Below are 25,306 nucleotides of genomic sequence, written 5' to 3'. Positions count from 1 at the left end.
AATTGCACAATAAGTTGATGTTTCAGTTAGAGTCATAAATATGTGACAGACATGATATAAGCCCTTAAACCAACAATTGTGTGCATGCAGTTTGCACTTGACAGAATTTATAATTAAAGGGGACATGAACTGAATTTATAATTATTTTATGTTTCCTGATGTGCACTTATAGTGCAAGTATGATTTTTACATCAAAAATGGTCAATTTATAAATGAAAGGACATTTTCTACCCTGATTATAGCCCTCTGCTTTGAACTGAGGATGTGTCGTGTCTATGAGACTCCGGTGTAAACGTCCACTGCTGTGACTGGCTAGCATCTTTGCACATGAAACAAGTATTGCATGTGCAACTCTTTTAAAAACTTATAATAGGTTTTTACTATTACTGCTGTCGAGGTTAAATAACCATGAAAAATATTGATTATTGTATTAGATTTAGATCTACACCTGCCGCATGAATTGTTGCAGCGATGAGCATTGTAACCGATGACAGACACGAATGCAGTGATCTCGTCATTGTAACTCGATTTCTGCACTCTCACGAATGCTTTTATCATAACAGTCCAAACACAATGTTAATAAGAGATTCATTACGCCGTGTAGATAGCGTCATTGATAAATGGGAGTTTTGGTGAGAGTCCAGAACTCTGACACATTAACAGCAATAAACGATTTTGAGACAAAGAATGTCAAACTGTACTGTAATCATATTAGAAATCACTGATCCCAGATCAGGCATTTGAATTAACACGGCTACTTACATGTTGTGGCATTACTGTCGGGTGAAAAGCTGTTTGCAAAGCCTGTGCCGAAATTGCAACTGATTTACCAAAGAATCCACAGTGAAATGTACCAAACAAATAAAAGACATTAACATAGCCTAGTTGAAAATAAATAACAACTTTCCTAGATCCTTAGCAAGGTAATGTTGTTTTTAGTCCAGTGATTCTGTATCTCTATTCTCGTCTCAGTAATGCGCCGGTGGGCAGGGCCAAAGATACGATGATGTAGAAGTAGGCGTTTTCGGAGCAGGGTTTCAATAAAAGCTGTTTTTGGACTAACGAGGAAGATTTGAGTTCTGAAACCTGCAGTATTTTTTTATAGTACAATGACCTCTAACATGTCAAAAGATCAAATAAAATTTGATTTCTCAATTCATGACCCCTTTAAGAGATGAAAGGAAAATTTATATTTTTTATAGTTTGCCAGATATATCTATATCTATACATATAAATCACCTGCATGGATTTTCCCTTTTGCATGTGGGATAAACAAAGAAGGGCTTTGCTAAATAGAAAAATAGAGGTTTACCTCAACAACATAATCATTCATTATCATTTCGTTATAGTTACCATACAAAAACTACCAAAACTATTCTTTGTTTTCTATAAAGGTATGTTAAGACATATGCATTTAAAGTTGACAAAGGCACACTTCAAGTGGATAAAGTACAATTTTAACAAAACAAACAACACTGGTACAAACCAAAAACAGTAAGATGTGGCATTATAAAGGTGCAGCAGGTTAATTACCATTACTGCAACAGTGATCAATGCACATAGAGGCCAATTTAAATATACAACACAAGATAATAGACTCTGTGCAGCTTTTAGTACATGACTCTGTAATTAAGGCATTTTGTTTGACATCAAGGTTATTTTTTATTAGATGTAGGCAACAGTCAAGACTTCTTGTTTTAAGGGGATCAGACTAATAAATCAGCAGATTATCTTCAAGGAGAGAAGACAGCAAACTAGAGATCTAGATCTAGGCCTATGTGCTGGTGGCAACACTGGCTTTCTTGTCATTGAAGAAACTCTTAAGCATAAGCACCTGGCCAATACAGACCACAAACAGGATGATGGCCTCCCCAATGGACCAAATGTGCACACGCTCATTCAGATCTTCAGCCCTGAGTCGGTCCTGAGCCTCTCGAAGACGATACCAGGTCTGAGAGTCTGAAACCACTTTCAGGATCTCATGGATAGACAAGCAGGCCGACTCCATCTGCATGATTTATTCAGAGGTTCATATCAAATGGATATATGCAGAGTGCATGCTGTATGTGAGTGCATGGCATTTGTGTTTCTCACCTGTGTGAGAGCTGTCGCTCCGTTCATGTCAGGCAATAATCTGGCATCCTCTCCAGTTCGGAAGTCCAGGTATACAGTTTTGTGAGAGAAGGTCGAGAACTCGTTGCTGAAGCAGACCTTGTACACTCCCTTCATGGTTGTTGTATGGGAAAAGCTGTCATATTGCTTTTTTCGTTCCTGATACAGCATGTTATTCACTGGATCTGTCACAAAACAGTCAACATCATAGTTTCCTCCAGCAATTACCTGTATGAAAAGGAGAGAATTAATACTGGAATATGGAATACATCGTAGGCTATCTTCAGTTGTTTAACAATGTTTAACAGTGTTGAATAATAACATCTGCAGCAGCAAAATCACGGTTATTGTGCTCCAAAGAAAAGGTAAATAATCAACAAACGTGGACTAGCAAAAGATAAATAATCAATCAACATTGCAAAACACAAAAAGAGTCAATTACCTGAAAGTCTATATCAAACTTGACTCCTTGCTCTAGGTCTTCGTAAAAGCATTGTTTCTCGTTATCGGGCAATTCAAACGTTAATTCGGTGGCATTTATAAAGGCTATGTACACAGCCAAAATTAAAAGACAAGGGTGTCTCATGGTGGAAGAAAACTTAAATTATTATTCTTTACAATGCACAGAAAGCCTCCTCCATTGAGTTATAGCTGGTTTGCTGAACTCACTCTGCTACTTGACAGCTTGAAGCGACACACCACTGACGTGGCAGGAGGACGGGATACTTCCGGGTTATTTGGCGTTTTATTTTTCAAAATAAATAAAGGTGCGATTATTTAATTAATTTAGATCATTTCAGATGATTTTTATTTTCTTATTTTCAATTCTAAGTTCCTGACTGACCTGTTCTATATACAGTTACCAGTAGGTGGCAGTAAAGAAGGCAATAATATCATTCTTATTACCTCATGGTTTTATAATATCCTATTACTTGGACAAAGCAAAGCTGTTTCCAGTACATAAACTAGCTGGTGTACACTATATAGTTAAAAGTTTTCATGCTCTGATAGCTCTATGGAGTGTAGACTCAGGAAGTGGGGTAGGAAATACATAATTATAGGCTATAATATAAAAGAAGCAATTTCCAAATATTTGATTTTCAACACAGCCTTCAAAATGTTGACCTTTCTAATCATTGTTATTTTTTCATTGGCTAGGAAGAAATAAAATAGGCTGGAGCGGTAGCACAAGGTTATGTACACAAATATGTGCTCCTCCATGTTTCATGTCCTCGCCTGAATAGAAAGTATCAAATACACACCCAAACACTATTCTAACAATTACAATGACAATGGCACAATGTTTTCTCGACAAATTTCTCAGCATTTACTAAAGCAGGGGTTTTCAAACATTTTATGCCAAGGACCTGCAAATATTATTTATTTGTAATAAGGTATTTTCATGTTTCCTGTGTGAGGAAAAGGGGGGAATATTTACTTTGATTAGGTTGACTCTTTTGCACCAGTCTATCTGATAAGGTAGGGGCACCCCTGTCAATTTAAGTGTATTTTTTTTTTCGCTTAAATCAGACTGTAAGCCAGCACTAATAATTATTTCAAATGTATTATGACACTATTGATGATTGTTGTTCCTGTGTATGCCAAAGCTGCATTTTACAACCAACGGACTCTTATTTTGAAATTTGAGGCTGGAGCACGTGGGTCCACTGTGTTTACTCCAAAGTTCTCTTTTCCTGTGTGTAGTGTGTGGGCGGTTACTGACCTCTCTGTCTGTCTGCAGACACTTTCGATGCTGAAGGAGCTCGAGTAGTTGAAGGTGAATCTCTACCAGGTGTAATAATGCAGGAATACACAAAGGCAGCGAAGGAGTTTGTGGAAGGACACCCTACAGGTGTCACAGCTGTCCTGGTTACGGGTAGGCAAAAGTTAAACCATAGTTTGCATGTTTCTTACTTGTTCGATAAAATAATGGCTTCCAAGAAAAATCAGGGTTCCCACGGCAACCAAAAACACGTCAATATGAGGCACTTTTAAAACTGACATTTACTCTCGTGGAAAATGGATTTCATAAATGGATTTCATGAAAGTGTGTAACAGTTATATCATTTTGCAGTTACTCGGCGCAGAAAGTGCTTTTAGTGCGTGCAATGTCAAATGTTTTGTTGTTGTTTTTTTATTTTTTTTATTCCAGCAATCACGAACGGTGGTTTTTTGTAAAAAGGACCAGGTAAAAGAATGGGATTTTATTGATTGAAAGATGTGGGAACACTGTTATATTTAATATAATGAGAAATAATGATACATAAGATATATCTTATTTTATATATCTTATTGATATCTCTATGAGCCTCTTGCATGTGTATCGGATAACCTTTGCCTGGGCTTATCAAAGGTACCGACGTTTTGAGAGTAGGTTAGAGGTGAGGTCTCCATAAATGTAGTCACTGATTCTAACCCCAATTTAGTCTATTCTGTGTTGATTTAAAGTTATTATATGACTCCCTTGTTCGTCATTTAACAAGAAAGCTGCTAAAACTGCTCTGTTAATTAAAACAATTATGGTTTCTTCATCATAAGGGTTACCTCCTGATTTCCTAAAGATGATTTTTTTTTAAGTTACATGTTATTTATTTATATTTATTCATTTATTGTGTTTAATTTCAGTTGCTTTATATTTTTTGTGAATTGTTTTTTAGTAGACTATCTCTGTTTACTGTATCTTGCTTGAAACTGTGATTTATTGCCTTGGTCTACCTTGAGTTTCTTATTCTGTTTTCTTAAGTGTTCATTTGTGATATATGTACCACCTGTAAAAAAAAAACACCACTTGTGCTAAACAAAAAAGAGAGTGAAAAGGTTAGAGGTGAGGTAATGATGTTGCTGTACCGGTAGGTGTCGGTCTCTTTGCCCTGCGGAGATGGCTGGGTGGTGGAGTCTGCCTCAGCAGAGCGCCCTTGGACGGCAAAACTGTTCTGATTACGGGAGCCAACACTGGGATCGGGAAAGAGACTGCGGTGGACATGGCCAAGAGAGGTCAGATAATTTTAATGGAGTTAAAGTATTTCAAAGTATTAGTTGAACTGCCATCATGATAAGTCTATGTAGCAAGTCTTTTTGTTATTATGTCAGTAAGGATGATCAAAATTATAACAGAAAATCAAGTAAAATCAATTTAAATCAATTAAATCAAGTTTAAAACGCTTTGTAGGGTTACCCCATCTGAATTTTTTATTATTTTTTTAAAGAAAGAAAGAAAAAGCCCAAAATATGTAAAAAACTGAAAACTTAAAGGTGCAGTAAGCGATTTCTGAGAAACACTGTTGAAAGTGGATCAGACGGAGCACCACAACACACTTGTAGCCAATCAGCAGTAAGGGCGTTCTCATTAGGGGAAGGTGCCTGTGTTGCATAGCCTGTTTGTCAATTTTGGAGGCGGAGCCATAAAGGTAGGTGTGCGATCCTTTTGGGTAAGGGCGTGTTTGTTTTGGTGATTTCAAATATCAACAGCATTTTTCAGAAATCGCTTACTGCACCTTTACTGACAACCATAAAACACAGTAATGAGCAGGGCTTGACATTAACACCCGCCAAATGCGGATGGATTTCAGTGGTGGCGTGTAATGCAGTCACTTTGGCGGGTTGAATTTTATAATATACATTTTTCAGTTGTAGTCTTTTTAAGGTACAATATGTAAGAATTTTGTATCAAAATATCCAAAAACCACTTGCACAGTGTTATATATTTCTTTCAATTGTGTACTTAAATTATCCTAAATGTTTCCAAGAATTAGTAAATTCAGAGAAATTCACTATTTTAAATGGTGCCCGTCCCTTGTCACCTGTCGCATGTCAATGACGCAATATCTGCGTTATCCCTCGTTTCCGCTTGTACTGCCATAGTAACCATGGCGACAGACGTGGACAACTGCATAATGTATAGCTGCACGCTGTTGTTGTTTTGTTCAAACATTATGGACCATGGCAAGCAGACTTTGGGACAAAAGGAGAAATAAAATGAGGATCAATATCAGTGTGGCGTTTTCGAGATGCCAAGAGCTCCGCGTCCGCGACAAACTTCGACTTGACAGAGCTGTACGACTTGACAGAGACGCCGCTCTTGCATGCACTTTATTAGACAGGTGAGCAAATGTACATAAAACGAATCAATGTTATATAGCTCAACATGATGAAATGTTATAATATGATCAGTATGTTATTCTAATGTTGATCTAGCTTACTGCTATTCTCATACAGCCAACAAACTAACACATAGAATAACATTATAACTTTCAACTCACTCAAATGCAGTTTAGTATGATAGTGTAACGTTAGACCAAGTGAAGCAGCTCTGCGTTACCTCACGTTTAATTCGTCAAATAAACTGACCAGTTTGAGTAGTAATTCAGCACTTGTGGGTAGTTCGGTAGAATGAAATGTCCTCATTCCTTTATATCCGCGGGACTCATGTGTGACGCTGATATCTGATGTCTCTCATTAGCAGTCGCGACCTGCTTCATACTAGGGATGGGAATCTTTGCTCACCTCACGATCCGATCCGATTCCGATTCTGGGAATTCATTAGTTTACATAAGTAATTAAGTACTTTTTAAAAAATAATTACAAATTAATTTGTTTTTGTTAAAACAGTTGTATGTTAAGAATTTTAAACTAATATAACTAATATAACAAATAATAAAGAGGAGCATAGAAAAATATAACAAACAACAAACAAAAAGTGCTTCCAGTAGCCTATAGATTATCTGAACGTTTTCCATTCAAGAACTGTGAGTGATTTTTCTTCATCTTTACTGTTGTTTTTTACTATGACATCATAGACTGTCACTGCGGGAGATCTATTAAGCTGCATTCACGCACGCATCTCTTTTGAAATAAAAGAAGTAATGCGGTGTGTCCTGTCCGTTTAATCCCTTAAGACATAACTGGCTGTGTTTACGTTCATTTTGCACAAGTAGGCTACATTAAACCACTACACGGAGTCGCACAGCCGCATGCGCGAGCAGTCTCACAAACAAAGCGCGCGTCAGCATTAGAAATTGAAAGCAGCCTTCTGTTAGTGAGGTTCATATTTTAAATATATAAGTCCACTGCATTCCAAACCACATAAATTATGACTTCGTAGAGCATTTGTAAGGAAAATACCGACGGGCGAGACAGCACACTTCAAGTGTAACATCAAAGAGAGCGCGCGTCTCTCACAGCGTATCCTGTGCAATGAAGCCTGTGAATGTACTTGTAACTCGCTTCAACCTTTCCGAACTTTATGAAAGATTATTTTACGGAAGGTTCGAGTGGTGTATGTGTGTGAGGAATTGGAAGCAAGCAGAATACGGGTGTTTCTAAAGCAAACTCAACGCCATCGCACATCTGGTTAAAAACTAAGCTCAGAATCGATTCTGGAATTCTCAGAATCGATCCAGAATCGTTGGAGAGAGAATCGCGATGCATCGATGGATCGATTTTTTTTCTCCCACCCCTACTTCATACCACAGTCATGTTAAAAAGCATGAATGTATTCACTCATAAACATTATTTCCCCTTAAACATTATTAATGTTAGATCCATCAGCATGACGACAAGTTCCATGATTCCACGCTCATTTACTGCGTCATCAATCTACGCCTTTGTTATTTTAAGAGGTTAGCGACCCCTTGAGGCGAAAAAGTTACATATTGTAGCTTTAAAAAGGCATCTGAAATAAACTAAGTGCAATGAAGTGTTGTCAAAAGTATTGATTTTTCGATACATATCACTAAAATATCTGAAACTCTTCTGCAAGATACACAATACCAGCTGCGCGTTCTAGCTCTATAATCTCTCCGACAGCGAGTTGAAACACAAACCCTTTTCATTTTCATTTGCTCTGGATGAATATTGTTGTGTTACAGGGCTTGAATTTCGGAGAGGGATTGCACGTATTGAATATAATTTTACTCATTCCCGCAGATTTTGTGCTCACTACCAAAGTGCGTGCACGTAAAGACAAGTATATTGGCTATATAAAACAGTATAATGGGTCCGTGCGTCAGGTCTTAAAGTGACAGCAGCCTAATATACCGGCTGCAAAATTATGAGATAATATTACAAATATATATATGGCAGTTTTTCCCCTATGGTATCGATGTCAAAATTGTGGCCAGTAAAAATGCAGTGAGTGGCTAGTAAATCTGAAAAACCACTAACCACAGTGGCTGGTGTGCAAAAAAGTTAATGTCAAGCACTGGTAATGAGAGTCTAAAGAGGTCCACTCTGTTTTGTGTTTTTAGTGACTTGGCAAAAAACTGACCTTGATTTAGAGGACAAACTTCTAAACAAATATTATAGTTTAAAACAAAAAACAGGTTATTTTTACTTTTACAATCTCTGGACAGTTACACCACCTTGACATTTTTTACTTTTAGGCTCCAGAAAAATTTAATTGATTGCATGTTTATCATAGTAGAGGTGTATTCAATTCAATTTGTTGGTCTGAATTGAATGTTTAATGTATTTTTGAATAACATTTTGAATCCAGACACAAAATGAGCATCACATCAATGACCCTCATAACAGATGGAACACTGTCCCTGAATTTCACAAACAGGCTGGTTAGATGATTGTTGGAGGCTCTATCTTATTCATTTGATTGATATGTATACTGATTGATATTCAGTACCCTCAATGGTATATCCGATGGGTTTGAAAAGGATGATAAATTCACAGGGGGAGATAAAACTGGTTTAATTAAGCAACCCATCACTTATGAAACCACACTAACATGGCCCAGTTTGTTATTCTGAGGCAAACGAAACCCCTTCAAAGTTAGAAACTTTGTGGTCTGTGCGGTCAGCAAGATAGTGCATAATAGCTTTGTAGTACTGGTGTATTTGTTGAAGGCTGGATGGTTGCAGAAAATATTGCATTGTCACAACAATTACTGTTTATGAACCTCCATTGTTCAGGTGCAAGGGTGATTCTGGCTTGCAGAGACATGGGCAGAGCCAGCAAAGCAGCAGATGAGATCAGGAAGAGGAGCGGAAATGGCAACGTGGTTGTGAAGATGCTGGATCTGGCCTCCTTGCAGTCTGTCCGAGCTCTGGCCAAAGATGTACAGCAGAATGAGGAGAGATTGGATATTCTCATTAATAACGCTGGTAAGGAATGTCAGACAGATTATAATGCATAAGCACATGGTTGATATAGTAACAAAGTGTTTTATTTTTGGCAACAGATTACAAGGTTTGCTTTGCAAGGTTAAACCTGTGTTGTATGTATTTACTTATTCATTCATTTAAATTTAATTTGATTTCTTTTTTTCTGCCAACAGGGATAATGATGTGCCCACAGTGGCAGACAGAAGATGGCTTTGAGATGCAGTTTGGGGTGAACCACCTGGGCCATTTCCTGCTTACCAACTTACTTCTGGACTTGTTGAAGAAATCAACACCCAGCCGTGTTGTCAATGTTTCTAGCTTGGCCCATGAGAAAGGTGTGGAATCCCATCTATGTATTTATGTGCTTAGCTGAATTATGCCTAAAAAAAAGCTTGCACATTTTTATCATTATCATTTTATCATAATTCTTTAAATTATTGTAAGCCATAATTGAACTCCTTGAAATCCCTGACAAGATTTGTTGTGACAGTTTTGACAAAATGTAATTTTACCATTGTAGGGCAGTGTGCATTGATGGTATTATTTTCCAACATATTTCATTTGAATGTATTACAATGTAAATACATTTAAAGTGTTTCTTTGACACATTAAATTGTTTGATTCCCAGGCATGTAACTCATTCAATTTCAAATTATTTTCTGTTGGATAGGCAAGATTTATTTTGATGATATAAACCTGGAGAAAGACTATAATCCATCCATAAGCTATCAACAGAGCAAGCTGGCCAATGTTCTGTTTACCCGTGAACTAGCTGTCAGGTTGAAAGGTAAGCTATAAAGAAAACTTTCTCATTCTTATTGAATTAAAACATCACAGTATCACACTCTCAATCATGCTGCTTTCAAACACTTTCCCTGTATGTCATTCAGGCACAGGAGTGACAACTTACTCTCTACATCCTGGGGTGATCCGTACTGAACTCGGCCGACACTTTTTACCCGCTCTGCCTCTGTGGAAGAGGCTTATGTTTTTGCCCTTTGTTTTCTTTGTCAAAACACCTTGGCAGGGTTCACAGACCACCATCTATTGTGCGGTGGATGAGAGTCTGCAGAATACCAGTGGCCTTTACTACAGGTCAGTAGCTTTTTCTGTCACATGTGTTAACTGCAATTTAGTATGATTATGCTCATCAAGGCATGCATGGAGGTGTAAACAACCTTTCTAAAGTTAGCTTTACAACGCAAAACATGGTTGCATGTGTGTCACCTCTCCCAAGATATCATAGACAGGCAATTTTAGGAAGAAGTTGACAAACTTGATACACGAACAAGTTTTACAATGGATGTCTTCATCATTTTAATAAGGTCAAAATGGAAAACAACTAACTTTTTTTCCATACAGTTTTAAAGCTTTTATGCACATTGTTGTCTGAGCATTGTCGTTAAATAATGATCATTTCATGCTTTTGTTCATTGCTCTCTTTTGGTCATTTTGCAGTGATTGTGCACCCAAAGAGGCGTCTCCTCAGGGTAGGGATGATGCTGCAGCCCGCAGACTGTGGGATCTCAGTGCTTCCATGGTCGGCCTGGCTTGAGACAACACCTTGCCCAATGAAAATCACTCTCTTCATTTAAAAAAAACAGTGTGTCGCCTTTTCCTACCTAAATTTTACATTCCAAATTTTCAGTCTATTTAATCTGCTTACTTTATATAAAGAACGGAGAGCCTGTTTGACTAAGAATGTAGGAAAGTTGTCATGTTGGTGATGCCTATGCAATAAGATAAACTGCAATATTAAATGTAAATTTAAGCATGAAAAAATGTGTGAGATCTACCTTTCATATTCAAATTTCATTGCCATGCTTGTGTCATTTGATACCATGTATCACAATAAAATTGTATGCATAACATGAATGTAGGTTAACATTTTCACAAAGCCTATTCTTGAATGATGAAATAAAGACATTAAATAAATTGTAAATGAAAGGTTAAGAGTATTTTATACAGTAAAGTTTGTAGAAGTACATGAGTTGCATTTGGAATTAAATTGGAATGTTTAAATTATTTTCCCCTTACATAAACAAAGTTTATCTTTGGTATTGTTTTCATTAGGCCGTGAGCATTATTGTCATCAAAATGTCTGTATTAATAAAAGTAACACATACTCTACCAATTTGCAAAGTCAATGAATCTAATCTACTGCTAACTACTTATTATAGAAATGAATGTGATTTAGAAGTGTCCGGTTTGGTAAAGCTGAATAAAAAAGAGACTAAAAAAACAACATCACCAACTTATGTGCAGCCCGAGTTTAAACTGAGACATACATACATACTGTACATAAACCTACATTTGAGTTTTAGTATGGTTAAAAAAAAAAAAGTTAAATAAATTTATAAATATTGGTTATTCAGTCATTGACATTCACAAATGTGCACATATCACCAACGCACGCTGACCTGAGCGCCCAGCAGACACAAAGCTGTATGTGTCAGCCACATGCCCTTATCAGTTCTCCGTCCAACAGATTCACCATCTTTAGCTGGGCTGGAAAAGTGATAAGGAGATGTGAGCGACCATTTGAACATATACTCAACAGTCCCACTGAGAACTCCAACTGTTTCCATACAAATCTCCGGCACAAGTTCCCACCTGCTCTGTCCAGCATTTTTCTTTCAGCCAAAAGAAAAGCAAATGAGTCTTCATGAAATGTCTCCCCATATAGGTAGCTGCAGCTGAGATTACCAGTTTAGGGAGGACATCTGTGATTTTTCCAGGGCTCTCGGCAGCTTTCCACCAGGATAAGTCTAAGTCTGTCTTCCACAAACCGTAGTTTTGAGGCAGGAGATCTGCACGGTGTTGTACAGCCTCACAGTTTGTACGTATGCCACTGTGGACACACCCCACAGATGAGTTTTATTTCCTCTCCACCCCACCTATCTGCAAGTCAACCACATGCTATTGGTTCACAATTGGGGATCATAGGTCAAACCCCTTCAGCAGCCAAAAGAGTGTTTATTTGTTGGTTGCGCTGTCAGTCATGATCAAATCAGCCAATGAAAAGGGAAAGACCAGGTCCAATAGGTGTGTTTTATCCCAGGTGTGACTGAAATGAACATTCCAGTCTTCACATACCTCTGCCCATCTCCTCTTCTTCTGCTTCTCTGGCTGCGGCACACCCTCTTCAGACAAGAGACAGAACACTTCCTGCTGTTGTTTTTATGGGCTTTTGCCTGCCAAAATCACTCAGCATCACTTGTCACTTAATGCTCGATAAGAGATAGAGAAATAAGAAGACTGTAGAATGTTGAGTTGGTTTGGAAAACCAAGGAGGAGAACAAATTAAAGAAGGAAAAGCTTTTGCTGAGTTTTGGAGTTGAATCAAGGACTGCACTGAATCTCACATGCACACTCACTCATATAACCAGCTAATAGGAGACATTCTCAGTAACTTTGGGTAACATTCTGGCAAGGTTCTTGTTCAAAGTTATGAACAAATGTTCTTCCAGTCATCCAGTGACATTAATAGAACGTACATTCAAAGTTTTTTGGTCTTTAATAACGTTATTAAAACATTATCACAAAAATTGTATTTATAGATCATTCATGAAACATTTTTCTGAAACATTTTAGTTGGATGTTAGTCTAATGTTTTTTGTTCAGATGCTTTAGAGAACATTCAGAAGTAACGTTCCCACTATACTTGCAAAATGATAAAATAACGTTCTAACGCTCACATAACCAAGAAAAACGTTTTCCTAACTTAATGGGAACGTTAGTAAAACATTCATAGAACAGTTGTTTTTTAATCTGGGTAAGCCCCTTAAATGCATAGTTCACCCAAAAATGTAATTTCAGTCATAAACCTGCTGAATACAAAATACATTTTTAACTGTTTTTTTTTTTTTAAACAACATTGACATTCATTGTATAGTCCCAAAAAACACATATTTTTGATACATTTTAGAAAATGTAAAATTATGACAGCATTTTCCTTTTTTTCTTCTTCTTTTTGGTGTGGACTGTCCCTGTAACAGGTGCATGCAGTAACATGCACTATTTGCTCCGAGCAGTCAACATCACATTAAATTTCCCCACGCACAGACACACCGCATGATTTATAAGGGTGTGTGTGTGTGTGTGTTGTCATTGTACGCATGTACCTCAAGGTGGTGTGAGAATGCAGGTTTGTAACATTCCAGGGAATACAAACTCACACGGCTTCGGCCTAAGACGAGTTAAAACAAGTAAAAAGCTTAACCATCCTTCAATGCGACTAAGAACTTATCACTTGCAATCATGTGTAATGGATGTCAGACAAATGGAATAACGCTTATGTCTGGTACAAAATAGGCTGAAGGGGACACAGACACGCACAAATGCACACATACACATGCATTCAAACGCACATCAGACAGCTGTCCAACAAATTAAATCAAGCTCATCTCTCAATGACTCAACAAATGCTTCACTGAAAGAACATGGTGCATTGGTTTATTCTTAACACTAAAATGGACTTAAACTTCACAGTTAATAAATGTTCATAAATGTCCAAATTAACCCATTGTGGGACTAAATCTGAAATCACAGCTAGAAAAAAAAATGACTTTATATTTTACATATATTTAAGGATACAATCATTTTCCATAATTACTTTTTTTAACATCTGTCCTTTGACCTTTTTTAGGGTGCTGTCATTTATCACTGACTTTGTCCTATTAGGGTAAATTATTCTTGCCTGAAACACACATTTAAATGCATTTTTACTTCTGAAAAGTAGTGAAAAAGTCTTAGAGTTTAAAAAAAAAACATTAAAAAGCTTTATTATCATTCCATTTTACTGTGTGCAGCTTTCATTTGGAACTTACATTTGAAAATGTCAAAAACTTGACACAAATTCAGATGCAACTTCGCTGCCAGGGAAAGTAGTGAAACCATGTCTTAGACTTAATGTTTCAAAAAACATAAAACAATTCTTTAACATTGTTTTATACTTGGAATTCCAAATCAATGATTACAGCACAAGTGAAAATCAACATGACACTTCTTTTTCAGTGTAGCCCATGCTTCCCACACGTAACTCGATTCTGTTTAGTCATCATTTGTTTGTCAGTGTGAGACCAATAGGCAGTGGCCTCTTTCCTGACCTCTGGTTGTAGTCTTGATCACATCTTCCAAACTGTCATAGGATAATGTTACAAAATGCCTGACTTCCACAACAATCTATGGCTTATTCTTCATCGCTGCCATCACCCTCGCTGCTTCTATTCTCCTTGATCTTCAACTTCTTCCTTTCTTATAATACGACCTTATTTTCTGATGCACTGCTGTCACTATCATCAATACTTTCTGGGAAAGGTACAGCTTTTCCTCTCTGTCTTCTATAAAACGTATTAACATCAACCTAAAACACAGGCAAAATACCATTATACCATTATATTTGTGCAGTACTGTACAATAGTGCAGCTACACAGAAAGTATCCCCTAAAAGGACTTTGTCATTTATGCATTTGATCTTTGAGTTATTGATTTGACAAATGTTCATTAAAAATGACTAAAAACTTTATAAAACACATTTGGATGTATAATGATGTTTTAAAATGTTTTAATTTATATGTATTTTAGCCTAAAATAAACTCACAATGGAGCCTTGACATCATGTGACCTAACTTTTCTTTTTCAAAATGTTCAACACCAAGAACAAAAACAAAATACACATCTACAATGGCATTGATAAATACAGATAAACAAGTATTAAGCAGGGTACTTATCAGTTAAATAAATAAATATTTATAAAGGAAATTACATATATTTTCATGACCTAACATGTGCTAATGTCCCCTTCACTTCCTTGTTGCCAAAAATGTCAAGCATCTTTAGATTTAAATTTTATTGGCTGAATGGGATCTCATATGATAATACTAAAATGTCAATTATTTTGGTTGAATTAGTGGAAATTATTATTATTGTATTTTAAATGCTTTTTTTTTGCCTCATTTATAAATGACGATGCCCCATAAAGGGTGTAGATGATGTAGTTTATATAATTCCCAGTTATACTCCCAATAATTATACTGTATATAACTATATACTGTTACATAACTAAACACAGAATTTTTGAAGAGCTATAATAAATATTTTACATTTTAAAAAGTCTAATAAATCAAATGCAATTCCCAAGTACATTGATTTTATTGGCAAATTTAAGACAACTTTACTGCCGAGAGATGAGCAGTCGTTCCGCCTGACTGGTTGTTTTGCGAGTGATGGTTAGTGATGTCTTAGCATGCCTGTGTCAGGGAAAGAGAGCCAGTGACTCTGTGGGCTTTGTGGACAATTATCTAGTTGAGTTCCTCTGGATGGTGTGAAAGTCGCATGCAAAGCAAACAAGCTTCAGTCGTCCTTTATCTGATCCTGGAGTTCCGTCCAAATCACACACCAGGATCATTCATGTGGATAATAGGATATATGCTAAAACATCTTCAGCAACGCAGCAGGATTACAGAACACACATTCCCAGCATTACTATTAGTCATCTCCTGTTCATCACTCATTAAAAAATCATTAAAACAAGTTTAATTCTTAAGCTATTGTTTACATTATAGTTCATTTTTTTGAATATAGGCTACATTTGGGATGTTAAATAAGGAATATTGCACAATTTCCTTTTAATTGTCTAAAATCTAAATGAAGGACAACATAACTAAGTATTATATGGCTTTTAATACTATTCAAGAAGTTTTTTTTTTTTTTTAAATCTGCCAATGTCTTAATTTAACAGATGTTTGAAATTTTACTGACTGCTTGTTGTAATGTTATTGAACATACATATTATGATTAATGTATGCATTACTGCAATATTAAGTTTTATTTAAAATACATATAGAAATAATTGTATATAATTGTAAATAATGTCATTTTAAATGTCATTTTATTTTCATTCTTAAAAATGGAAGTGGTTATTATATGTTTTTCAACAACTTACATTAAGAACAGCTATAGCATATATATCCATCATCACACTCACAAATGTTAAAGTGTTAAAATGTAAAGAACATAATTCCTTGCCTTATTTTCAGGTGACTATATTCTGGCTCATACAACAGTCTCATATGAAAGAGCAAAGTCAGACCGACTCCTTTGTTAAATTTTTCCTTTGAGCTGAAACATGAGAAGTTGTGAAAAAAATAACCCTGAGCATGAATTAACCCTGTATGAGCAAAATACAGGGGGGGGGGGGTTTGCCTTGGACTTAATTCAAGTATTAATAGTATTGAAATATGGTTACATCTGAGAAATACGATTATCAACTTCACACTTTCACATCCAGACAAACATAATTTAAAGCAACACAAATTTGGTCATAGTTTTGTCATCAATGTTTGGAAAAAATAATCATAAAATATTCATAATTTAAAGCAGCTATAGGCTACAGTGAAGCTACTTATATAAAAAGATACAAATCAGCTTGGCACACTGAAGCTATACTTAAATGGGCTTTATTAATTACTATTTTACAATCATACTGAATAAATTGAAACATACATTTACACTAAATATCCCATTTAAATTAAAAGCCACACAAGGACTACTGTAAATATTTTTGAGGTTTACACAAAAAAAAATGTTGATATGATTATTTTCTGCCTTTCCTATCCCTTCAAATAATGGGCAGAGAAGAGCTTAGTATGCACTAGCTCTAGTTATCTAGTAGTAGACCTATAGTATGACCATGCTGCTTTATGCGTTTGTACAATTGCACTTCTCAGCCACTAGAGAGAGACACCTCCCTGGTACTAGCTTATCCTAACTGAAGCAGCATAAGGTAGTACTAGTATAAAGTATACTAGCATAGCCTACTACTATTTCTACTTGACTTGGTGAATTCGGAACTGCATACTAGCTTACTACTTCTACCATTTATGTCATAGAAAGATATTGTTAAAGTAGTAAGAGTAGTAGGCTATACGGCTCCAAAATTTTAGAGCTGTGTCCGAAATTGCATACTTCCCTAGTAGGCGAATAACAGCATTTAATAAAAGAGGTATGTCTGAATTCACAGTAATCATAAAAAAGTATGCAAAAAGTACCCAGTTACAATACAAGTACCATTGCACACGATGGATTGGACACTTTACTATCCCATGAGGCCATAATAGAGGATGCAACTGATGCTGCAGGCCACATAATAACGACAACACGGCGAAATTTAGTAGGCTATGTCTGGATATCATTCATACTACATACATTCATACTATAGAGCGTACTTTTTTAAGTGGCCTACTTGATCAAAACAAGTATAAGTAACAACTATTGGATGCAGCCAATACCTTTACATGGCTGAAATATTAAGAATAGTAGGCTACCTGTGTTATTATGCTGTTCCAAATTCCGGAACAGCCAGTGAAACAGCAGTTTGTCTGGGTTTGATAAAAAATTACAATTACATTTTTAGGTTTTAGATAATTTGAATTAGCATTTTTTTATTCTTTATTTTTTTTAAAAATAAAAGTCATTCAAGTATTCAGTATCTAAGTAGGCTTATTTGCAGGGCCAGAAATTTATTTCAATTTGGGCCCGCTTTGTTCTCTTCACAAGCCTCTCAAATGTCGGTAGGCTACACCGCAGTAGCCTATAGGCTACAAAAAAACACACACAAAAAAAAACACAAAGGTTAATAAACACGTTAGAAGTGATTTAACTCATAGAATGTAAAGCAAGAATAAAATAATAAAAAATAATTCTTAACATAGTCTAAAAATAGGTTTAAATTAAAAATTTAATTGAATTATTAAATTATTAAATATATTAAATATAGATTTAATTAAATCAATAAAAGCTTAAGCGTAACTCTTTCATTTTTCTATTATGCCGTGCTCGTTTACTGCACATCACGTGCATCGGTTATATTCATAGGGGTTATATTATAGAAGTGAGCAGAGTTAAATAAGTACCCAAACATGAAACGTCACGAGGGCACATTAAAACACCACCCAGATTATGAATATCAAGATGATCTTCAGAGATGATCAAATCAACTTTCACTATTTTAGTGCCATAACAAAAGGGGCGGGGGCAGTTACAAAACCGGTCAGTAAGTAACGCGGGAGTTTTCATAACAGCAGCGTGATTCAAAGGAAGTGTGTTGAATAACTTCACCTGCATAGACATGGATGCAGATAAAAGTGAAATAAGTTTAAAGACGATGCAACGTTTACAGGTGAGGTGCGGTCCCGTTTCTCACTTCCAGACTTAAAGCACGTGCTTAACTAGTCTGTATGTCATAAGTATCTTGCCATTATCTGCATACATTATAGAGAGTAGAGACCGTTTATTTAGTGCACTGTTCGTGTAGCTCGAATGCGTAATTGACGTTTGATTCACACGTATGGCCGAAGCAAACCCGAGTTACACTTTTTAACTTTAGGCCCGCTATGATAGAGAAATAGTTACGACACGGTAAATTATCGCAAGATAGAACTGCAATGCATCTTGTTTCTCCTGACGACGAGATGAGAATATTGAAACCGGTTTAACCGTTATTTCGATTATTTATTGCTTACGTTACGAGGCACTGAACAACAGCGAAGCCTATTATATTTGGAAGAAAATAAAGTTAAGTACTGTAAAGGAAGAATAAAACCGATGCGGTCAGTCAGTGTTGTAGACAGTGTTTATATTGTTTTCGTTGAGAAACTCCTGTAGTCCAATGCAGTGATTATAGCGTCCCCTGTATGACACAGGGCGCAGACACATGCTGGTCGTTAAGACAGGATTATTTTTTTTTTAACGTAAAACTTATAATTTTTAGGAGAGGACACCGTCTCAGAACCCTGGAATGGACGAACCAGTACGCCGGACTTCCCGCCGAATCAGAGAGAGAAAAAAACAAGAAAAGAAACAAATTTTATCCCCAAAATGTCTAACATTTAGGTCTAAGGTGAAAAACACCAGAAAGGGAGTCAAGAGAAAGGTAAAGAGACGTCCCTTATGGAACATTAAAGCACTAATTGTGTTTGTGAACATGTATATTGACTATTACATATTATCTTAGAAAAATGACATTGAGGAGGAAGAAAATGTTCAAGAGACACAAGCAGACAATGACACAGAATTTCTTCCAGTAAGTGCAAACACTACACGATCACATCTACAGCCAAAATGTCCACTTTCCATCTGAATGGCAAAATCCACCTTTTCTCTCATCTCAAACAGGGTTATCGTGAGGGTTTGTCTGAATATGAGCTGGAGCGACTGGAGAATATCCGACAGAACCAGGCCTTCCTCAATTCCCTGAAGTTGACGCAGGTAAAACTTTGTAGTGAGGCAGGAAAGTTTTTCAACATAAAACTTGCTTTACTTTATGCCCTTGACTTACTTAATTAGTACATTGGTACTTGTTTGCAGATTTCTGAAGCTCTGAGACCCAAGCCAAAACCTACTCTGAAAGGCCTGAAAAAGTAACTATTAATAGTAACTTTTCAAAATGGCAAAAAAAAAAAAGTATATAATAAATAATATTTATTTGAATATAATTGTATTTTATATATATATATATATATATATATATAAAATTGTATTAATTTTCAGTTGAAGTACTCCTAATGTTTAAAGGTCAAAAACTCCACAGTCTCACTAACTAAAGAAATGATTTAATTTAGGGAAAAGACAGAAACAGAGATGTTCCCTGTTCGCAAGTCACTGCGATTACAGAATAAGGGTCCTCAAACAGCTGTTACTCTAGAAATGACCCCTTCTACAGCCAAAGAGCCTGTAAGTAACAACTTAAAGTGTTAATATTCAATTTTAACACAATTTTGACAAAAAAGTATGAAATGATTGGATCTGAAATTAAACAAATGTGACCTTATTTCAGGAAAAAATAGTTAAAAAAGCCCATGGACCAATACCACTGGATCCAATCAACCTGGAGGAATATGTCAGGATACCTGAAGATCTAATAAATCTCTGGAATGAGGTCAGTGTTTACACATGCACAAGAACACCCCTATATTATTCGGAATTTGGTCATATTCCAATTACTTGTGCATCACGTATTAACCCAAAATCTGTATGATTTATATATTTTATAGGTCCCATTAAAACGAGATACAGAAACATTGGATTTGAAATCGTGAGTAACATGTCAAAAAGAGAGTGTTTATTTATGCATGTCATTTTGGTGTCTCTTCTGTCAGTTTCAGATGAGGTCAATCTTTTAGTAATTAGTAGAAATATACGCGATGAGAATGTATCACCTTTTTTTTAATGTAATATCATATTTTTTTCAGGTACCAAGAAGTGCTGCAGAAATTATCCATTGATGAAGGTTGTGTGGTGAAAGTTGTGAAAGGTCGGGTCTGTTCAGCAGCTTTTCACCCCTCCGCTTCTAACTTGCTCATGGCAGCAGGAGACAAGTTCGGCCACCTGGGACTCTGGAAGCCAGTGAGATAACAGTTTACTGGGGGTGATAAAAAGGAGAGATGTTTGTGAAAGTTGGATAGTGGGAAAGGAGAGATGTTTGTGAAAGTTGGATAGTGGGAAAGGAGAGATGTTTGTGAAAGTTGGATAGTGGGAATGTGATTAAGGGACTAATGGCTATTCCAAGATTTTCTCTGCTATGCCTATCATAAGGTTCAATGTTAACTGTGTTTCCCTTAGGATGCTAAATGGGGCGATGATGGTGTACTCTGCTTTGAACCCCACTCTCGTGCAATTACCAGCATGGCCTTTTCATCTCACCCTTGCAACCTCATCACAGTCAGCTATGATGGCTCTGCACGCAGCATGGACCTGGAAAAGGCTGTGTTTGATGAGGTGAAAATTACAGCCAGTCTTTGAAATGTTTACACTGGTCATATGTAGGGTTGCGTATCGTTTGAATTTAAGCCATTCCAATTCTGCTCATCGATTTCGATTCTTATCGATTCATAGCTTTGATTCCAATAAGGTAAATAAAAAATAAATTAAAAAAAACTTTTAGCAAAATATTGAATTGCAGTTGTATACCATGAACAAAAATCAATAGGCTTAAGAACACTTTGCCTATGGTTTTAACAAAAATACCACAGCAAAACCAACTAGCCTAACTAATATAAATAAATAATAAACTAGCAAAAGCACAAATAAATAAAACTGAACAACGATACAAATAAAATAAACAGTGTTTTCAGATTTTCAGGTAGGTGTTGTATTCAGGTACAGAAACTGTAATCAAATGTAAAATAACTGCGCTTTATAAATAGAATATACATTACAAATATAGATAGAAAAGTTATTCAGTCAAGATCGGTGAGTGTTAATTAATGTTAATTACACGGACGGCAGCAGGAATGTTGGGCTGCTGTCACTTTAAGACTCAGTGCACGGATCCAATTTACTGTTACACGTGTTTTCTTTCTCAACTGTTTACTTTCACTTAAGACAAAACTGACTGTTTACGACGACATCATTTTGTGTGTATTTGTCCGTTCAAGTGCAAGAAGACGCGAAAGAACTCAGTTTTTGCGCACTATATGAGAGGCGGCTTTCTGTGCGCTCCTTGGATGTGTGCACAGCACAGAAAACAGCGTGAGATTTTTCTTGCGCTTGAATGGTTTAAAATAACATTAAAATGCACACAAATGAATCAATAAGAGGAATTAAAAGTGTTCATTTTATAACAAGTATCTGATTCCAGAAGTGGAATCGATTTTCGATTCCCAACCCTATAGTCGTACGCATTTATTGTGTGATATTTGATGCACCATTGAGCAAGTTGCTATAGTAGGTTTTTGTGTAGTCAAGCTACAGTCTTTGTCCATGTATATATACCACAGTGTGTAATTGATTATTTGAAGGATTCAATGCATGTTGTTGCACATCACATACTGTTCAAAAGTTTGCATCAGTAAGATTTTGTTTTTTTTACAGAAATTTATATTTTTATTCAGCAAGGACACATTAAATTGATAGAATTACATTTATAATGTTACAAAGGGTTTCTATTTCAAATTATTTAACAGTATTACTGTTTTACTGTAAATATGATCGGATAAATGCAGCCTTGGTGAGGATAAGAGACTTCTTTTAAAACATATTTTAAAAATCTTACTGACCCCAAAAGGTAGTGTATAAATGACAAAAATATTGCATATTGGCTACAAGCATGAGAAAGAGAAAAGTGACAAAATATTGAAATTTGTATTTTTGAAGATATTGGATTTTTTTTACACACATTAGTGTATCCCTAGTAAATCATCTTACCATACAATATCTGTTTTTTGATCCTGTTTCTTGGTGCCATCTTACAGATGTACAGCCTACAACACTTTAAAGATAACTACTGTTTTGTACCCAGGTGTATCGCTCAACCTCTGGCCTGAAAAGTTTTGACTTTTTGTCAAAGGACTGCTCCACTTTACTATTCGGTGAATGGAATGGAGATGTTGCTGTTGTTGACCGTAGAACTCCTGGGTGAGATCGAAATGTCAACATAAATGTTATACCTAAATACCCCATACAAATAAGTATTTACATCGTAAATTATATAAAGGAAATGTGTGATTGCAGGGTATATGAATCTTTGCATACCATGGCTGAAAAACCTATACGCTGTGTTCATGTCCATCCTGTGCAACAGCATTACTTTGTAGTGGCAGAGAGCAGGTATCACATAACACTTCTCAACTAGACTGTTTCAGTTAATTTTCACCAAATAATGATCAACGTGATGTTTCACAAGTTGCCAAGTAAATTACATACACGGCAGACAAAAGTATGTTTTTGTTATGTTTGTCTTTTTCTCCTTCTAGTTTTGTGAACATATATGACTTGCGTCATCTAAAACGAAGGAACAGTCTAGCAGTCTGTGAACTCAACGGTCACAGTCGCAGCGTCTCCAGTGCCTTTTTCTCCCCACACACAGGCAACAGAGTTCTGACCACCTGCATGGACAACGAGATCAGGTGCTCAGAGATCTCAAGCGGCACTGCTAGAAGTGCTTGTATTAAATCTTCTTGCAAATGTACCAATAGAGGGTGCCAGAGCATCATGGCTATGTGCCAGAATAGGTTGAATAGGCTTTGTATTAATTTTTGCGTGTGTGTTTTTCTTTCCCCCTTACTACCTATATTTCTAAACTATACAAAGCAATTTACTATAAAATAGTCTTCCAAGAATTGTAAATGCCACCTATCCTCTTGTAGGGTCTGCTGGAGCCTGAAGAATTGGAAATGCATTACAAAATGTAATACAAATGTTTTATTAACCTTTTTACAATTTTGTTTTAGGGTATTCAACACTTCCCAAATGGATTGCAATACTCCTGTAATAAAATCAATTATGTAAGTATGGGTGTTATCATATGTGTAAAATCATCTGTTAAATAGCACTGTTCAAAATATTGGGGTCAGTAACTTTTACATTGTTTTACATTACTTTTACTTGCATATTTTTTACATTTTTACATAAATGCTGTTCTTTTTAAACATTTTAACAAAGAATCCTGAAAAATATGCATTCATTTTATGTTTTCCACAAAAATATTAAGCGGTTTGTCAACATGGATAAGAATAAAATGGAAAATTAGAAAATCTTTAAAGTAATACTATTTCACAATATTACTGTTGTGATAAGAGACGTGTTAAAGCATTAAAATCTTACTGATCCAAAACTTTTGAACAGTAGTCTTTTTACAAAAATCATGATACAGACCGGTTTTAAAATAAATCAAAATTGCATAGCGTAAAAAGGGCTGCAAAAATAAGCTAAGCATCATATGTAACACTTTGAGACCCTACACAAAGTGGGTGCCAAAATCATAAATTTACATGCCAAAAACTAAAATGCAGTTATTAACAGTAGCAACAATACATTATTTTGTGTGCATTTTATCTTTTATAGATGTGTTCATATTTTATTCTGACTAGATGTCTAGATTATGCAATTTTTTATGTTGGAACCATTTTAGTTAACCTTTTTTTTTTTTTTTTTTTTTTTTTTTTTTATCAATCAGAGGTGCCCATTGTAACAGCCTGTTAAATTATTTCTATGTAGGCACAACATGCATACAGGTCGGTGGTTGTCCAAACTGAGTGCAGTATGGGACCCCAAGCAGCAAGAATGTTTCGTGATTGGCAGCGTGGACAGGCCTCGCCAAATTCAGGTATATCACGAGAGTGGTCGTGTCCTTCACACTTTTCGCAACATGGACCACCTGACCACAGTGTGCTCCATCACAGCATTCCACCCAAGCAGGAACACTCTACTTGGAGGCAATTCAAGTGGGAAACTGCACATCTTTACCGACTGTTTCATCAACTAGGAGAAATACATTTATTTACCTGTTTATTGAATTGATTGTGTTGGTTTTCTGCTTCCCTCTTCTTCTTTTTTAATACGCACAACATAGCACTTACTTGTACTGTTGTTTTATATAAAATACGTTGTTGGTTTTCGTTCTTGTAACATTAAACATGTAATATTAAAGAAGAGGATATAAAGACTAATAATCTGTCATATTTTTTCTTTACCTGTATTTTCTTATGAACATGCTAATCTTGAAATCAAATGCAAAGAAAGTTTATAGTTTTGGTTTTCTGCTTCCTTTTTTTTTTTCACACAACATAGCACTTGCTTTTACTGTTGTTTTATATAAGATGTTGTTTGTTTTCGTTCTTATAACATTTAACATGTAATATTAAAGAAGAGGATATAAAGACTTGAATACTCTGTCATCTTTTTTCTTTACCTGTATTTTCTTATGAACATGCTCATCCTGAATTCAAATGCAAAGAAAGTTTATGGTTCCCTTTTTTTTTTTTACACACACCATAGCACTTGCTTGTATTGTTGTTTTATATAAAAGACATTGTTTTCGTTCTTATAACATTTAACATGTAATATTAAAGAAGAGGATATAAAGACTTGAATAATCTAATCTTAGTCATTTATTTTTTCTTTAAAAATAATCCCATGTGATTCAGTAGCTGATTGTAATTTGTACCTGTATTTTTTTATGAACGTTCATCCTGAATTCAAATGCAAAGAGTTTATATTCCAATCTAAAAGTCAATTTAGCACATTATCCATTAACACACTCACTCCAAAACATATAAACTTAAAAAAAAAAGCAGGTTTAT

At 35.7% G+C, this 25,306-nt stretch overlaps 3 protein-coding genes across 3 annotated transcripts; 2 read left to right on the top strand and 1 right to left on the bottom strand.

Annotated features, from left to right (window-relative positions):
- Window positions 1-912: 912 nt before the first annotated feature.
- On the bottom strand, window positions 913-2,821 carry tmed3 (transmembrane p24 trafficking protein 3). Its single transcript, XM_056267303.1, has 3 exons — window positions 2,555-2,821; window positions 2,095-2,340; window positions 913-2,008 (listed from the first exon to the last, which is right to left on the bottom strand). The coding sequence occupies exons 1-3, from the start codon at window positions 2,696-2,698 to the stop codon at window positions 1,775-1,777; spliced, it is 624 nt and encodes a 207-aa protein (XP_056123278.1). The 5' UTR covers window positions 2,699-2,821; the 3' UTR covers window positions 913-1,774.
- A 1,003-nt stretch (window positions 2,822-3,824) lies between these two features.
- si:ch211-107o10.3 (uncharacterized protein LOC407663 homolog) lies at window positions 3,825-11,160 on the top strand. The gene is made up of 7 exons (XM_056267324.1): window positions 3,825-3,988; window positions 4,966-5,106; window positions 9,033-9,224; window positions 9,398-9,559; window positions 9,895-10,011; window positions 10,115-10,319; window positions 10,683-11,160. The coding sequence occupies exons 1-7, from the start codon at window positions 3,913-3,915 to the stop codon at window positions 10,777-10,779; spliced, it is 990 nt and encodes a 329-aa protein (XP_056123299.1). The 5' UTR covers window positions 3,825-3,912; the 3' UTR covers window positions 10,780-11,160.
- A 7,090-nt stretch (window positions 11,161-18,250) lies between these two features.
- wdr76 (WD repeat domain 76) lies at window positions 18,251-25,019 on the top strand. Its single transcript, XM_056267306.1, has 15 exons — window positions 18,251-18,405; window positions 18,997-19,158; window positions 19,240-19,308; window positions 19,401-19,493; window positions 19,593-19,645; window positions 19,847-19,958; window positions 20,062-20,163; window positions 20,279-20,319; window positions 20,477-20,630; window positions 20,847-21,002; window positions 22,525-22,640; window positions 22,737-22,832; window positions 22,979-23,131; window positions 23,456-23,509; window positions 24,222-25,019. The coding sequence occupies exons 1-15, from the start codon at window positions 18,355-18,357 to the stop codon at window positions 24,487-24,489; spliced, it is 1,680 nt and encodes a 559-aa protein (XP_056123281.1). The 5' UTR covers window positions 18,251-18,354; the 3' UTR covers window positions 24,490-25,019.
- Window positions 25,020-25,306: the final 287 nt, after the last annotated feature.

This window comes from Rhinichthys klamathensis, unplaced genomic scaffold (assembly GCF_029890125.1).
Source record: "Rhinichthys klamathensis goyatoka isolate OS25496 unplaced genomic scaffold, OSU_Roscu_1.1 h1tg000258l_1, whole genome shotgun sequence".
NCBI lineage: Eukaryota > Metazoa > Chordata > Actinopteri > Cypriniformes > Leuciscidae > Rhinichthys > Rhinichthys klamathensis.
Note: the sequence above shows the minus strand (reverse complement) of the source record. Positions and strands in the feature narration are given on the sequence as shown.

What these genes read in the sequence shown, in the direction of transcription:
- si:ch211-107o10.3 (XM_056267324.1), top strand. Translation starts at nt 3,913, where the DNA reads ATGCAGGAATACACAAAGGCAGCGAAGGAGTTTGTGGAAGGACACCCT. An exon ending in TATTCTCATTAATAACGCTG is followed by an intron (nt 9,225 to 9,397) that starts GTAAGGAATGTC and finishes TTCTGCCAACAG; the next exon opens with GGATAATGATGTGCCCACAG. An exon ending in TAGCTTGGCCCATGAGAAAG is followed by an intron (nt 9,560 to 9,894) that starts GTGTGGAATCCC and finishes TCTGTTGGATAG; the next exon opens with GCAAGATTTATTTTGATGAT.
- wdr76 (XM_056267306.1), top strand. Translation starts at nt 18,355, where the DNA reads ATGGATGCAGATAAAAGTGAAATAAGTTTAAAGACGATGCAACGTTTA. An exon ending in ACCTGGGACTCTGGAAGCCA is followed by an intron (nt 20,631 to 20,846) that starts GTGAGATAACAG and finishes TGTTTCCCTTAG; the next exon opens with GATGCTAAATGGGGCGATGA. An exon ending in CCTGTAATAAAATCAATTAT is followed by an intron (nt 23,510 to 24,221) that starts GTAAGTATGGGT and finishes ATTTCTATGTAG; the next exon opens with GCACAACATGCATACAGGTC.
- tmed3 (XM_056267303.1), bottom strand. Translation starts at nt 2,698, where the DNA reads ATGAGACACCCTTGTCTTTTAATTTTGGCTGTGTACATAGCCTTTATA. An exon ending in AGTTTGATATAGACTTTCAG is followed by an intron (nt 2,341 to 2,554) that starts GTAATTGACTCT and finishes CTTTTCATACAG; the next exon opens with GTAATTGCTGGAGGAAACTA. An exon ending in GAGCGACAGCTCTCACACAG is followed by an intron (nt 2,009 to 2,094) that starts GTGAGAAACACA and finishes TAAATCATGCAG; the next exon opens with ATGGAGTCGGCCTGCTTGTC.